The 16,399-nt window shown below is 43.6% G+C and overlaps 1 protein-coding gene across 3 annotated transcripts in view; it reads left to right on the forward strand.

The window, feature by feature from the left end:
* Positions 1 to 16,399, forward strand: part of LOC140495790 (nitric oxide synthase 1-like) — a 108,135-nt gene that overhangs the window by 31,161 nt on the left and 60,575 nt on the right. For all 3 annotated transcript variants that reach the window (XM_072594898.1, XM_072594897.1, XM_072594899.1), the window contains 10 exons: positions 4,043 to 4,191; positions 4,422 to 4,584; positions 6,554 to 6,645; positions 6,775 to 6,916; positions 7,926 to 8,065; positions 9,782 to 9,956; positions 12,872 to 12,973; positions 13,491 to 13,685; positions 15,408 to 15,493; positions 15,961 to 16,105. In XM_072594898.1, coding sequence (XP_072450999.1) covers positions 4,043 to 4,191; positions 4,422 to 4,584; positions 6,554 to 6,645; positions 6,775 to 6,916; positions 7,926 to 8,065; positions 9,782 to 9,956; positions 12,872 to 12,973; positions 13,491 to 13,685; positions 15,408 to 15,493; positions 15,961 to 16,105 — 1,389 coding nt within the window. The remainder of the gene's footprint in view (positions 1 to 4,042; positions 4,192 to 4,421; positions 4,585 to 6,553; positions 6,646 to 6,774; positions 6,917 to 7,925; positions 8,066 to 9,781; positions 9,957 to 12,871; positions 12,974 to 13,490; positions 13,686 to 15,407; positions 15,494 to 15,960; positions 16,106 to 16,399) is intronic.

Raw genomic sequence — 16,399 nt, forward strand, 5'->3', positions numbered from 1 at the left:
CTGGAGAACAGCGAATGTTGTTTCTTTATTTAAGAAAGGCAACAGGGACAATCCGGAAATTTATAGGCCAGCAAGCCTTATGTTTGTAATAGGAAAATTATTGGAGAAGATTCTTAGAGTTAGGATTTACACACGTTTGGAAAACTATGGACTTGTTAGATTAGGCAGCATTGCTTTGTGTGGGGAAGGTCATGTCTCACAAAGTTGATTGAGTTTTTTGAGGAAGTGACAAAGATAACTGATGAGGGCAGGGCAGTATATAAACCTCAGCAAGGCCTTTGACAAGGTCCCTCATTGCAGGTTGATACAAAAGGTGAAGTCACACGAAATCCGTGGTCAGCTGGTAAGATGGATACAGAACAGACTTAGTCATAGAAGACAGAGAGTAACAGTGGAAGGGCCTGTTTTGTGCTGTATAGTCCTTTGTTCTCACCCTGAGTGCAAGATGAAATGCTTTAACTAAAAGTGTCATTTTTAGCTATACTCAAACTATAACATTTGTGTTATTGACAGAGTCTGCTGAATAATGTGCTCAAGTGAGAGAGTGCTGTCTTAAAGGATAACTAGCAAGAAGAAAAGAAGGGCAATAGTGATAGGGGATTCTTTAGACAGGGGAGCAGACAAGCATTTCTGCAGCCGAAGATGTGACTCCAGGATGCCACTGAATGGCTGCAGGACATCCTGAATGGTGATGAGTTAGAGGTTGTGTTGTTTCTAATAATATGGGCAAAGTGAAGAAAGACATCAAGAATTCAGGGAGTTAGGCAGTAGATTAAAAAGCAGAACCTCAATGGTTACAATCTCTGGATTACTCCCGGTGTCACATGCTAGCAAGTTTAGAAATAGAAAAATAGGACAGATCAAGCCATGTATTCAAGAGTTGGTGCAAAAGGAAGAGTTTTAGATTCCTAGATAACTGGGACTGTGTTTTTGGGCAAGGTGGAACATGTACTAATGGGATGGTCTGCACCTGCACCACATTGCGACTAAGTTTCTCACAAATTGGTTTATTAGTGCTGTTGGGAAGAGTTTAACTTAGTCTAGGCAAGAGTAAGGGACATAGAATATTAATCAAGCTGAAACACAGCATGCTGCAGCAAAGGAAGGAAGTCAGAATGAGCTAATCTATGTCGTGTGTCAAGAGAGTACGGTGAGGCTGGAAGGTCTTCACTTTAATACTAGAAGTGTAATAGGTAATAGGGTGGATCGACACATGGGAGTATGATATTGTTACCGTCACAGAAACATCATCTGCCACTTGTCAACTTGTCTCGTCACAACCTCAAAGAACTCAATAAGGCTTGTGAGGCATGACCTCCTCTTCACAAAGCCATGTTGACTATCTTTAATCAAGCTATGTTTTCCAAATAGTCATAAATCCAATCTCTCGGAATCCTTTTATTCTGATGCAACATTTTGCACAAAATCGTGGGCTGAAGGGCCTGTTCCTGTGCTCTGCAGTTCTATATTCTGTGTTCTCGGTGTGTAAGAGTAATAATTATACAAGGGGATTTCAATTTTCCCAACATAAATTGGGATAGTTATCGTGTCAAGAAGGAGCAGATTTCTTGCAATGTATCCAGGGGAGTTTTTGTGTCAATATGTACGAAGTGCAAGTAGGAACGGCACAATGCTGGATCTGGTTCTGGGGAAAGAAACTGGACAAGTGTTCAGCATGGCAGTGGGGGAGCATTTTTGCAGGAAGGAAAATGATGGCCTGCCAAAGACAGCTTTGGATTGTGTAAAGGCAGATTTTATTAAAATAAGGTAGAATCTGCCCTCAGTAGACTGGGAACAGCCTGTTGCATTGTAAGTCTCCTGCGGAGCCATGTGGGAAGCATTTGAAAACGAGCTGAGGAGAGTGCAGGTTCAACATGCACTCTTAAGAGGGAAATGTGGGAGCAATAAGTCTAGAGAACTCTTGATGTCTGGGACAATTCAGGATTGGATATGGCAGAAGAGTAGGGCCTTTAACAAGACCAAAGGAAACAATGCAGTTGTGGCCCTCAAGGAATACAGAAAGTGAAGGAGGGAATTTAAGGAAGCAGTTAGAAAATTAAACAAAAAGGGGCATGAAAAAGGACAAAGAATCCTAGGTTATTTTATAAATATTAAAAAGAAGAGGTTAACCCAGGGAAAACGTAGGGCCTATTAGGGACCAGGGAGACAACTGTTTGTTCAACTGCAGGATATTGGAAGGGGTTGAATGAATACTTTGCTTTGGTAGTCATTCTGGGAAAAAGAGAACATAGACTGTAAGGAACTTGCACAGTTTGACTTAGGGAATGGGGAGGCATTAGAGGATCTGTCAGAGTTAAAAACAGGCAAATCCCTTGGCTCAGGCTGCAGTATGAGGCGAGGCAGGGAATTGCTGGGGCTCTGACACAAATTTTAAATCTTCAAAATTTGATGTGTGTGTGGATGAGGAAAGTTCAGCTGATGTAGTTTATATCGAGTCATAGAGATGTACAGCATGGAAACAGAACCTTTGGTCCAACTCATCCATGCTGACCAGATCCTAAATTATTCTCGTCCCATTTGCCAGCACTTGGCCTATTACCCTCTAAACTCTTCCTATGCAAGTACCCATCCAGATGCTTTTTAAATGTTGTAATTGTACCAGCTTCCACCACTTCCCATACGTGCACCACCCTCCATGTAAAACGTTGCCCCTTTTGAATCTTTCCCCTCTCACCTTAAACCTATGCTGTCTAGTTCTGGTCCGCCCCACCCTGGGGAAAGAAAACCTTGGCTATTCACCCGATCCATTTCCCTTATGATGTTATAAACCTCTATAAGGTAACCCCTTAGCCTCTGACACTCCAGGGAAAATAGCCCCAGCCTATTCAGCCTCTCCCTATAGATCAAACCTCCAACCAAGGCAACATCCCTGTAAATTTTTTCTGAACCCTGTCAAGCTTTACAAGAACTTTCCTATAACAGAGGAAAATGATCTAACTCATGTCCTCTACAGCCACAACATGACCTCCCAACTCCTATACTCAGTGCACTGACACATGAAGGTAAACTTACCAAAAGCCTTCTTCACTATCCTGTGTACCTGGTAATTCAAATTCAAAGAACTATGAACTCACACTCCAAGATCTTTATTCAGAAACAGTCCTCAGAACCTTACCATTAAGTGTATCAGTCCTGCCCTGATTTGCCTTTCCAAAATGCAGCACCTCACAGTTATCTAAATTAAACTCCATCTGCCACTCCTCAGCTCATCTTATCAAGGTCCTGATGTACACTTGAGGTAACCTTTTTTTGCTGTCCATCAAGCCTCCAATTTTGGGGTCATCTGCAAACTTCCTAACCATTCCTCCTATGATCATGTTCAAATCATTTATTTCAATGGCGAAAAGCATTGGACCCAGAACCGATCCTTATGGCATACTGTTGGCCTCAGGCTTCCAGTCTGAAAAGCAACCCTACACCACCACCTTTACCTTTAAGCCAGTTCTGTATTCAAATGGCTAATTCCCTTTGTATTCCATCTGATTTAACCTTGCTAACCAGTGTATCACAAGGAAGTTATTGAACACCTTACTGAAGTCCATACAGATCAGCTTTGGCAGAATTTGTAGTATAATGGGGACAGGAGTTGAGGCAAGATGTAGTATAATGAGTAATTCCTCACTTCGATATGTGAAGTCACGGTAAACCTCTTTGTAAGAAGTGATGTAACGTCATACGATCTTGCTCTCTCTTTTCTGCCTTGTGGCAAGATGAAGGCATAGTAAGAGATTTCTTAAATACTATTAATATTTTCCTTACTACAGTAAATTTTCTTTTGCAGTACAATAATGCCAGACTCCAGCCTCTGGACACTCCTCTCTCACCCCCCAGTATCCCTTCTATCCACCTGACCAAACCTCTTGTCAGCTGCACTTTTCAACAAGAACCTCTATGCCAATTGTCTGTCCATCCTTTCCTCACCCTGAGGATGCTCTAACTTCCAAGTTCTCTCAGTCAGGTAGAGTGTTAATGGTGAGTGTGTTTGGCTTGTGACCATTTATTGTTGTCTGCTTTCCTCCAGCCAACTCCATGTTCAGAGACACGGTGCCTGGGCTCTGTCATGTTCCCCAAAGAGCTTGTGCACAAGCCTGAAGCTCCAACCCAGTCCAAGGAACAACTGCTGCACCGAGCGACACATTTCCTCGAACAGTACTACACAACCATGAAAAGGTACATCAAATAATAGTGGAGTGTGCGTCAGAGCCCGAGCTCAGAGGGAGGGTCGGGTGAAGATGGGTCTCAGCAGAGACAGTTTTGTGCTTGAGTGGGGGTTGGCTATACTCAGGCAGAAAGTGGGTGAGATTGAAGGGTATTTTGACTGAGGAGAGTGTGTAGGAGATATTTCAGCTCTCTGCTCAATGTTCAAAAACTGAACTGGGCTCTGCCATTCTCTGTCACAGAGCAGGAACGCCAGCACACAGTCAACGCTTAATGGAGCTACAGAGGGAGATAGACATGACCGGTACTTATCAACTCACCCCGAATGAGCTGATCTTCGGGGCAAAGCTGGCCTGGAGGAATGCAGCGCGGTGTGTGGGCCGAATACAATGGAGTCGCTTACAGGTGAGAGTGCAGAGACCACACACCAGCCACTCCCTCTCCCCCAGCCTCTGTCTCTTTCCCTTTCTCTTACACTGTCTTTATCTCGCTGTATCATTTTTTTGTGTAACTTGTTTCTTTTTCTCTCAATGATACTTACCTTTGTCTTTCTCTCTTTCTTCATTTTGCTTTCAATCCTGGATTCTCTTCGATTTCCAACTGTCACTCTTTCGTTTTCTCTTTTCCTTCTCTGATCATATTTGCCTCTTTCAGACACTGCCATTCTCTCACTCTCTCTCTGCCTCCACACTCTCCCTGACTGTCTCACTGTTGGCCATGCTCTGTCGCAATTGGTTTTGTCTCAATGGGACAGGTTTATTCTGCAATGAAAATGAAACCACACCAATGAAGGCATTGAGCCCATCAAGTCCGTGGTCTTTGAGAGATCTATTCAATCAGTCACAATCCTCGGCTCTTTCTTTCAATCATACAATTTTTCTCCTTTGATGTATACAAGGAATTTATGTTAATTTTATATTGGCTCCATCCATTTTACAGATGGCACGCAATCTGTTGGTGGAGACAAGGGGTGGCAGCTTATCTGGATCTGAGTGACATGAGGGGCTACAGTGAAATGTGTGTAAGAATGAGTAGTCCAGTGAGGCCTATCAAAGTAAGTTTGTAGTGGCATCAGGCAGTCAAGAAGAAATTCATATTAGAAGGCTTGGCGTGCAGTACCAGGGATGTCTTACTGTATTGTATAGGGCTTGGAGAGACCACACCTGGAGTATTGTGTACAGCTTTGCTCTTCTTATCTGAGGAAGGATGTTCTGGCTGTGGACCAACTGCAGCAAAGGTTTACCAGACATAAGATGGCAGGATTGACGCCTAAGGAGAGATTGGGTCAGCTCGGATTATATTCACCGGAGTTTAGAAGAATGAATAAGGATGTCATAGAAACCTATGAAAATCTAACAGGATTAGACAGGGTAAATGCAGTTAGGATGTTTCCGATGGCTAGTGGTTCAGAACCAGAGGTCACTGTCTAAGGATATGGGGTAGGCCATTTAGGTCTGAGATGGGTTAATGGCCCCACTCACCTCATGAACTCTGCTTATGATTTTACCAAACTTACTGAACCAACCTGTCTTCAGGAAAAACTGACAGAGAAACCAGAGTGAGTGCTTGATGAGTCATCTTAATGTTTGCTCCGAAAATCCACCATCTCTCCCATGTTCAATATGCACAGCACATTATTATCCACAAGCAGAAGCCATACATGTCATTACAATATGGATATGAGCACCCTGAATTTTGGGTGCCATTGCTACCATCTCATCATTGCACTGGCAATGTACCCTATAGACTGAGACTTCTCTAACTGGATTCATTGGCAACCAACAATGTAGTTACTGCAAAGGGACAAGTACCCAGTCACAGAGTCCACTAAGCTACATTCCAGGACTGATCCATTGTGCTCCCAGTAGGTATTCACCTACCAAATTGGCAACAACATGTAACCCTTGCCCTGCAGTGACAATTTGCATAGTCAGGAAATGCAGTTGAATGACAATACTCAGTCAAGGGCATATACCACTTAGACATCACTGTGTTTTGTCAACCTACCACTTGTATCACATGGCAGCAGCATTCATACCAAGCAACCTGCATCTTGTCTGAATATCTAATCGAATTGATGAAGCCCATAGGGCACCTGTCAGTCAGGGGACCCCAGCATGGCAGTCTCCATTATCCATCCTGGGCTTCAATCATGGTCAGGCATGACTTTGCAAAATATCTGTATCTCTGTGATACAGGGAGCTATGCATAGATCTGACTCATCTTTTCTTTTCAATGATCTATAGCCTATCTCAGCCTCTCTGTCTTTCTCTATGTCTCCTTCGCATTCTATCTGATTCCCCCTCCCCCTACTGCTTATTGTGATCTATTGTTCACTTTCATGCTGATTTCAGTTTTTATTCTTTGCTGACAGTTTTTTGATGCTCGGGATTGCAATACAGTGGAAGAAATGTTCACCTACATCTGCAATCACATCAAATATTCGACTAATAAGGGAAATATCAGGTAATGTGACCTCCTCCACTTCATATCCAGAGCCAGAATGAAGATTCTCAGAGACAAGTGGAAAACATAACACCCTCTTTTCTCCAATTGCTGTTAGTTGAACCTGCTATATTGAACTCTCTGTTGTAGATCTGCCATCACAATCTTCCCTCAGCGTTCAGATGGAAACAGGGACTTTCGAATATGGAACAGTCAATACATTCGGTATGCAGGGTTCACTCAGGAAGATGGTACAATCATGGGAGATGGTGCCAGTGTTGAGTTCACTGAGGTACTGATGTACAAAATGTCACTTCTTGTGGTGCCTCCGAACAAAGATCAAACACACGTTTTCCAACAAATTCAAAATGTTGGGCTTTTCTTGTTTTCTGTTTGAATTCAGACTCCAGAACATCTGCTGAGAAGCTGGGTGTAGACCTGGGGCATAGTGTCACAGAATGGTTGCAGCATCAATGTAGGCCATTTAACCCATCTTCTTCGTACTGGTGCTGTGTATAACAAGTCACCTTGCCTTATCCCCTCAGCTTTATTCTGCAACTTGAAAATATTGTCTGTTTGGGTGTTTGTTCAATTCCCTTGACAAAGTTTTGATACACCCTCCTGACCTCAAATCCCTTTGAAGCTATTCAGTAACACTCTTTACCCTAACATCTAGGAGGCTGTCATCTTGGATTCATATCAGTGGCCACGCAAATGCCAATCTGTTCCTCTGACCATAGAAGCCACTGCTTTTCCAATCATTCTCTGCTGCATTCCTGGTCTGGTTTCCGCTGCTGCAGAGCAGTTCAAAGTTCAGTGGGAAATACACCTCCAGTTGGTCCTGAGTTAAATTCACCTTTGAGTCATTACCTATATTCAACCAAAACTATGTAAACTGTCTTTGATTAAGTTTTGCACCAATGAGTACACAGAGTCATACAGCATGAAAACAGACCCTTTGTTCCAACCTATCAATGCCGACCACGTTTCTCAAACTAAACTAGTTTGACTGAGCTGCATTTGGCTCAGTTTACCTGTCCAAATGTCTTTTCAATGTTGTAACTGATTCATTTGTGAATTATGACTGGGCTGTGACAGTTTGAACAGAATGGGAATTGGGTGAAATGAGCTCGCGGTTGTAGCAGTGCTTGGGAACTGAGGCTAAGGTGTGATGGTCAGAAAGATTTGGGGGTTTGCTGATCTCTAAGAGAAAGCAGCTACAGCTCTGCTGTTTCTTCTGACCATGTGTCATTATCTCTGCTCTTTGTCTCATTTTGCTGTCTTGTCCACTCTATCTCCAGCTTTGTCTGCAGCTCGGCTGGAAGCCTAAGAGGAGCCGGTTCACAGTGCTGCCCTTAGTCTTACAGGCAAATGGTGAAACTCCTCAGCTCTTCGAAATCCCTCCAGAACTGATCCTGGAAGTTCCCATACAACACCCACAGTAAGTTAAGACTGCAGTCCATTTACCTTTACTCTGCCCACTCAAAAGACTAACTGTAGGGCCATCGCTGAGCACCTGCCCAAATGCTGTTTGGAGCAGAGCATCGGGATCAGGGGACTTGATTGAGGTTTTTGAAGAAGTAAGTAAGAGGATTGATGAGGGAAGGGCATGAATGTGATCCATCTGGACTTCAGTAAGGTATTCGACAAGGTTTCCTATGGGAGACTGGTTAGCAAGGTTAGAGCTCATGGACTACAGGAAGAATTAGCCACTTGGATACAGAACTGGCTCGAAGGTAGAAGACAGAGGGTGGTGATAGAAGGCTGCTTTCCAGACTGGAGATCTGTGACCAGTGGAGTACCACAAGGATCGGTGCTAGGTGCACTATTTTTCATCATTTATATGAATGATTTGGTTGTGAACATTGGAAGTATAGTTAGTAAGTTTGCACTGACACCAAAATTGGAGGTGTAGTGGACAGCGAAGAAGGTTACCTCAGATTACAACGGGATCTTGATCAGATGGGCCAATGAGCTGAGGACTGGCAGATGGAGTTTAATTTAGATAAATGCGAGATGCTGCATTTTGGGAAAGCAAATCTTAGCAAAACTTATAACACTTAATGGTAAGGTCCTAGCTAGTAGTGCTGAGCAAAGACACCTTGGAGTGCAGGTTCATAGCTCCTTGAAAGTGGAGGCACAGGTAGATAGGATAGTGAAGAAGGCTTTCCTTTATTGGCCCAAGCATTGAGTACAGGAGTTGGGAGGTCAGGTTGCATCTGTACAGGACATTAGTTAGGCCACTGTTGGAATATTGCATGCAATTCTGGTCTCCCTCCTAAAGGAAGGATGTTGTGAAACTGAAAGGGTTTAGAAAAGATTTACAAGGATGTTGCCAGGGCTGGAGGGAGAGGCTGAATACGCTGTGGCTGCTTTCCCTGGAGCGTCAGAGGCTGAAGGGTGACTTTATCGAGGTTTATAAAATTGTGAAGCAGGTGGGGGAGTCCAGACCCAGAGGGCATAGGTTTAGGGTGAGAGGGTGGTGCATATGTGGAATCAGCTGCCAGAGTAAAGCTTGTACATTTGCGGCATTTAAAATGCATCTGGATGGGTATATGAATATAAAGGGTTTAGAGGGATATGGACTAAGTGCTGGCAAATGGGGCTAGATTAGGTTAGGATATCATGTCGGCATGGACAAGTTGGACCGAAGGGTCTGTTTCCATGCTGTACATCTCTATGACTCTATGACTCTAAGTGAGGCCTAGATGGGCCTGAGTAACCCCAGAGCTGGTGGTTACATTGATATGAACAATGCTATGTTGTCTGGGGCTGAATGAAGATCTGTTTCAGACTTGAAAGCTGATGGAGTCCTCAGCCTAACACTGGCATTGAACTTTAAACCAAGGGTGGCTATGAGACCTGCAGTAGACACGATCTGAGTTGTAACTCAGATGTAACTCAGATCTGAAACCCAGTGGAGGTGAACGTGATGCCTGAATGATGTACAGGTAAATACACATGCATTTTACACTTGGCAGCTATGCCTGTACAAACCTCAGTTAGGAATAGGTCCGGCATAATCTTGGTGAACTTCACGTTAGTCTGATTGATCTGTAAGTCTGATACACTCAGGTTTCAAATATGTCCAGAGTAATTGTATTTGGGTTCTGTTGGCTGTTGATTCAATACTTAGCTTTCTCTCTCCTGCCTGCAGTTTTGAATGGCTTTCGGAGCTAAATCTGAAATGGTACGCTCTCCCGGCTGTTGCTAACATGCTGCTTGAGATTGGAGGCCTGGAGTTCCCAGCTGCACCCTTCAATGGTTGGTACACAGGCAGTGAGATTGGCGTGAGGAATTACTGTGATTCAACACGATACAATCTACTCCAGGTAAAGGTTCTACCTTTCTGTATCAGGGAGGCAGAGGTCAGGCATTATAATCTTCTAAGCTCAACTATCATTTCAGCCCAAGATTTAGATAAAGTACTTCATAGCCAGTAGAAAACTTTAAGTTTGTGAGAATTAAAAACTATCATCCATCTGATCACCTACTTTCCCAATCCCCCATTGCCCAATCACCCATTGCCCAATCACATACTCATTGGAACATGCAATCAAAGAATTAGTAAGGTACAGAAGGAGGCCATTCAGTCCCTCAAGCAATGACTAGCTCTATTATCCGGGGCCTACCTCCTGCCTTTTCCCCATATCCAAACACACTATTATCATCCAAAAAAATGCCCTCATATGGGCCTCAATTGAACTTGCTTCCATCACATTTCGAGCGAGTACGTTCCACATCCTAACTACTCACTGTGAAAATTTGTCCTATACAAGGGCAACACCACTGCTCCCTAAATCATGTTTGGAGTGAATGAATTTGGCTGTTTGCTTGCACAGTGATACAAGTGACTGAGAAAAGTGCACCGTTCTGTGGTCGTCTCACTCTCACACTGCAACTGAACACATGCGAAATCTGTTGTCACCCAAACAAACACAATATGAAAGCACTGGTGATGACAGTGAATTTATTGGCGATAAACCTGCTGCTGAAATAAACTCTGCAAAGGTATGTGGCTAATGGCTTTGGAGGCTGGGGTACAATGTAGAAAAATGTCAGGATGTAAGTTTGGCAGGAAAAAAGGAAAACAGATTGGGATTGAAAGGGTGAGAGAGTTTAAAATCCTCCAGGACAGAGGGATATGGGTGTCCTTGTACATCCAATCAAAGGTGTCAATTGTGGCACAGAACGAGGTCACACTGTCTCCGCCTGGAGTGATCCAGTCAGTCTCACCCCCTTGCTGTTGTCGACAGCCTCAGTGAGTTTTTCAACTATCTATACAGTTACCTTTTAGAATCACTGTCTCCAGTTCCTCAAAGGCAGCAGATTCCAGATATTTGTCTAAAATAAGTCTCCTTGCTCAGTGACTTAAATTGATCACCCCTGTGCTAAACTAGTAAATCATATATTTATGTGCATGCTCTGGTTGTGAATAAAATGTGAATCAGTCTAAGGTTAGGGCATAGTCATCCAAACAAGTTTACGCTCTTGTGGCATTGTTGTGGTGAGCTTTTGTCTGAGTCACGGCCGTGGGAAAGTGGCTGAAAAAGTTGATTTAAAAAATTACTTCATTTGACACAGAGAACCAGTCCCCACCTGGAAGTGGCTGTTCTAAGGAAGGGAAAAGTAGCCTACACTTATAATACCTTATTCAGTGTAAGACTTAGGTTAGGCCACACTTAGAGTATTGTGTTTAATTCTGGTCGCTACATTACAGGAAGGATGTGAAGGCTTTGGAAAGGGTGCAGAAGAGGTTTATCAGGATGCTGCATAGATTTCAGGGCAGAAGATGTATGGAGATGCTAGAAAAACTCAAGATTGTTTTCTCTGTGGTGGAGGGGGCTGAAGGGAGACTTGATTGAAGTTTTTAAAACTATGAGATGCATAGATAAGGTTGACGGTAAAATTCTTTTTTCCCAGAGTTGAAATGTCTTATACTAGGGAGCGTGCAGTTGAGAAAAGTTCAAAGGAGATGTGAGGTCCAAGTATTTTATACAGAGAGTGGTAGGAGTACGGAATATGTTGTTGGGGATGGTGGTGGAGGCAGATATGATAGGGGTATTTAAGGGATTTTTGGATAAGCACATGAATATGCACGGCATGGAGGTATATAGACCAAGGACAGGTAAAAGGGATTTGGTGCCATGTTTGGCACAGCATCATGGGCTGAAGGGCCCGTTCCTGTGCTGCACAGATCAATGTTCTATGTTCTTAACCAGTTTGGAAGACAAACTGGGTGCTGCTGCTCCTGTTCTGCGATTGATATTTATTTAATTAATGCCCGTCATCATTGTACAATCAGACAACAGAAACAATCTTTCCTTGTCTGTCATCTGCAAACTTGTCTTTATCTTATCCACCTCAATCAAATCTGCCCTCAATCTTCTTCGCTCCACAGAGAACAATACCAGCTTCTCCAACGAGTCTTGTCTTTAAAATCCCTCTTCCCTGGTAAATCTCCTCTGCCCCCTGTCAAAGTCCCCCTCATCTTTTTTAAAATGTTGGGATCAAAACTGAACACAATGCTCGAGATGTGACTGAAGCAAATCTTTGTAATGGTTCAGAATAATTTCCCTGCTTTTGTATCAAGAATCTCTATGAATGAAGCTCAAGAATGTCATAGGATTAACTAATCACTTCCTCAATGTGTACTGCTCGTTCAATGATTGAAGCATGGTACCTCCCTTAGTCACTCTTTCAAATGCAGTATTCAGATTCCATTGTCTTTCCCTGTCCCTTCCACAAATAAAATGTTGACCTTTATTGCAAGAGGCTTGGGGTATAAAAGTACAGATGTCCTGTTATAACTGCGCAGGGTGTGATGCGACTATATCTGGAATGCTGTGCATAGATTCGATCTATTTGCTTACGAAGGGACATGCTTAGATTGGAGGCAGGTCTGAAATGGTTTATGAGGCTGATTTCTGGGATGATGAGGTTATCTTACAAGGAAAGGTTGAATATGTTGGGCTTGTACACATTGGAGTCTAGAAGAATGAGAAACAACATTATTGACACATATAAGATCCTACGGTAGCTTCAAAGGGTACCTCATGGTAGAATGATAACCTGAATTCCACAGACTAAAAAATTGGGGTCTCCATTACAGAGGGAGATGATGTAATGATGGGAAAGAACAGCAACAGTCTTTACTGGACCTCACAATGTAGAGAGGATGGAAGCGAGGATGTCTTTTGTTCAATCCCATCTTTTCTTGATCTGTCGCATATATCTCTTTTTCCAGGAAGTTGCCGAGAGGATGGGATTGGAGAGATCGAAGATCACATCCTTGTGGAAGGACAAAGCTGCTGTGGAGCTGACTGTTGCTGTTCTCCATAGTTTTCAGGTAGAGACAGGAATAGGTGGCGACAAGAGTGACTTCCAACCATACCCTGTTCCACCCTTGCCCTTGCCTACCAGGGGCAGTAGAGGACCTGATGTCTTCTTTATTCTAATCAAGGTGGGTCAGTGGATCAGCCACTGATCTTTCACTGCTCAGAGGCCCTGTTGTAACGAGACAACATTCATCATGGAGACAGGATGGGAGTCAGGAAATGTCAGACTACAGAAAAGGATTTCAGCAGAGTAGCCTCCTGCACCCTCCCCCACCTCTGGTGTCCTGTTTGCAACTGCCTCCAGTGACTCCCCCACTGTCCTAGAGTCCCTTTTCACATTTACTCACTTCTTGTGTGGTGTCCCTTGCCCTCCCATTCACCAGCACTATAACTCTGGGTGGTCCAGGTCTGTGTTGGCTAAATGGTCAATGCACTGTGCCTATTGCCAGTGGGCAATGGCTCCTAAGAGGGGGTTTAACATTTAGGCCTCAGCTTGCTACCTCCCATCGGAGTCTGTTGTGTTTGCAGCTAATGAAAGTGACAATAGTCGATCATCATACCATCACTGAGTCCTTTATGAAGCATCTGGAGAATGAACATCGGCTTCGTGGTGGCTGCCCAACAGACTGGGTTTGGATTGTTCCTCCGATATCTGGAAGTCTAACTCCAGCCTTTCACCAGGAATTCCTCAATTACAATCTTTCTCCAGCATTCCACTATCAGGTAATGTCTGCTGACACTGTTTCACTTCTCACCTTTCTCTCTATACCCAACTCCTCCAAGTCACCCTTCCAGCTACCTTTCAAACTTAATTACCCATCTTCATCCCCATCACCCCCTCCAGCCCCATTCACTCATCATATCCCAGATCCCAATCCTCATATCCTCCTCACGTTTCCAACTCTCTTGCCATCTGCAAATGTTCTGATCAAATCTTTAGCTTCCTCATGGCCCCAATTCTATTTACTTATGCTCTTGTTTACATTCCTCAGTCCAGTTTAGCCAACCTCTGCCCACTTCCAGATTTCCAATGTCCACCTTTGTGGATTGTATGCCATCATTGTACATGTCTGCCCTTCCTTCACCCCATATCCTACACTCCCCATCATATGTCCCACTTGACCCACATTGTCCCATCATACTTACTGAACCCTCTCCCTTCTTCCCCAAATCCACAGATTCACCTTTTCCCATCTCCTCAACATCCATTCGGAAAGCGTATTGCGTCTTCCCCAAAATCACCCATACTCATTGTTAAGGAATTCTGTAACACTTTGCAACTAACTTGGAATCCCTCTCCCTCTTCCCCTCCAAAAGAATATATAGTTAAATAGAAAGGGATTCATAGTGAGCCATGATTGATTGATGGTTTGTCAAAAACATTTGAGTAATAAATCTTGAAAAATTGGGAATTTTGGTGCTACCTTCAAATGACCTAGAACTTCCCCAGAACACTCTCAGGAAGACCTTCAGACGAGATTTGGTCTCTGGAATAACCTGTTTGGAAAGCACCTGTCCTATGCATTAATTAATGGAGTTGAGGGTCAGGGTGCCCATATGAGGCAGATTGGGATCATAGGTTGGAAATTGGGTAGGTGGCAAAGATCAAAAGATTGTTATATAAACTCAACCCTTGATGCATGGCCTCAAAGGTCTGCAGTCACAGATCGAGAGTGAGTTCCAGATATGAGACTCAAGAGTCACAGATTAAGGGTCAAGGATCACAATTCTTGTGGGCTTACTGACGAGTTGGAATGAGGGTTAGGTGTTAAGTGTTGAAGCTCAGACCAGGTATGACAAATGTAGAGTCAGAGTTCATTGTTTGAGGGTCAGTGGGCACATATTGAGGTTCAGGACAACAAATCAAAGGTCAGGGAACATACAAGGGTCAGGGAGCAAAGATCAAGTGTCTGGCTGAGTATTGGAATGGTGGAGTGTGTAAATGGTACTAGGGTCAAAGGACACATATTGTGAGTAAGGGGCCACATATCAAGGGTCCAGAGGCAGGAATCAAGGATTACATGGAATGTATCAAGGAACAGGGAACACAAGTCAAGGTTTAGGGTATCAATTGAGAATCAGGGGGCCCAGGCTGAGGGTTGGGGGGCACAGGCCACAGCACTGGTTGGTCATAATGTGCAGAATTTAGTTCTGGATTTGGCACCCACAACAGCACTGACTTTGGCATTAGCCGTGCTACCTATACTGGCCTCAGCAATGAATCCACAGGGACCCTGATCTGAGGACCTGCCCCAACACTGGCCCAGTCCTTTACTGTGTCTTTCCTCATGCACCCTCATTGGCTATTGGCACTCAGCCTGGCACTGTCACAGGTATCATCAATGATAATTGCCCTGGCAACGTCAAATATCATTTTCCAGTAATTGTAAAAATTCTCCTTGTGGGAAAAGAAAACAAAGCTGACATTTATTTTTAATCTTGCAGGTAGATCCCTGGAAAACCCATGTATGGAAAGAAAGTGATGGGTTCCTTTCGAAAAAACGCCCAATTGGATTCAAGGAACTTGCAACGTAAGATGCAAGGGTAACAGTGAGGCTTGCCAGAGGGATGTGGCTGCTGTATATATGAGTCTGAAATGAAATAAAGAGGTGGAAAGGATTAACGATCAAATGCAGTAACCAGCACCCACTGTAATAATGTAACAAGGACTTTGTCAGGATAAAGAAAGAGCTTGTAGGATTTCTGGGGCTAGCCTGCTCTGAACAGTCTCTGTAGCAATGTACATCTCAGATTCAGGAAGTATATAGTTGCTGTAATGCATTAAACATCAGATTGTTTACTCAATACCTCTTCTAGTTTGACCAGTAGATAAAATCCAAGCTCAGTCACATCATGAATGCAAGGACCTACATCAAACATTTATTACTGGATGGTGTGTGCCGCATGTGGGGTGGGGGTGGGGGAATGGGGGTATGATTTTGAAGGATGCTCTCTGGTGGGTTGTTGTGATTAGCACTCTCCTTATGCTGTCTGACAGGGCGGTGACATTTTCCACCAAGTTGATGTCCCGAGTCATGGCCAAACGGATAAAAGTGACAATTCTCTATGCCACAGAAACCGGCAAATCAGAGACTTTTGCCAGGAAGTTGTGTGAAATCTTTAAGAAGGCCTTTGACCCAAAGGTGAGTGTCTATGATTAATTACACAGGGGTCTAAGGTTTTATTGACATCAGTTATCTTAATGAAGATTACCATAAGTGTTCATTGCATACATTGAGTACATAGCCACCACGCTTTCATTCCCCTCATCTAGGCCATTGATTGTAAAAGGTTGAGGCCTCAGTACAGATCCTCCCAATCAGATAAATGCCAATTCACGCATACATTATCTGCCAACCAGGCAATTTTCTGCCCATGTTAATCTGTTACACCTTCACAACGAGCTCCTACTTTGCACAATAATCTTTTCTGTTGAA

This window comes from Chiloscyllium punctatum, chromosome 25 (genome assembly GCF_047496795.1).
Source record: "Chiloscyllium punctatum isolate Juve2018m chromosome 25, sChiPun1.3, whole genome shotgun sequence".
In the NCBI taxonomy this organism is placed as follows: domain Eukaryota; kingdom Metazoa; phylum Chordata; class Chondrichthyes; order Orectolobiformes; family Hemiscylliidae; genus Chiloscyllium; species Chiloscyllium punctatum.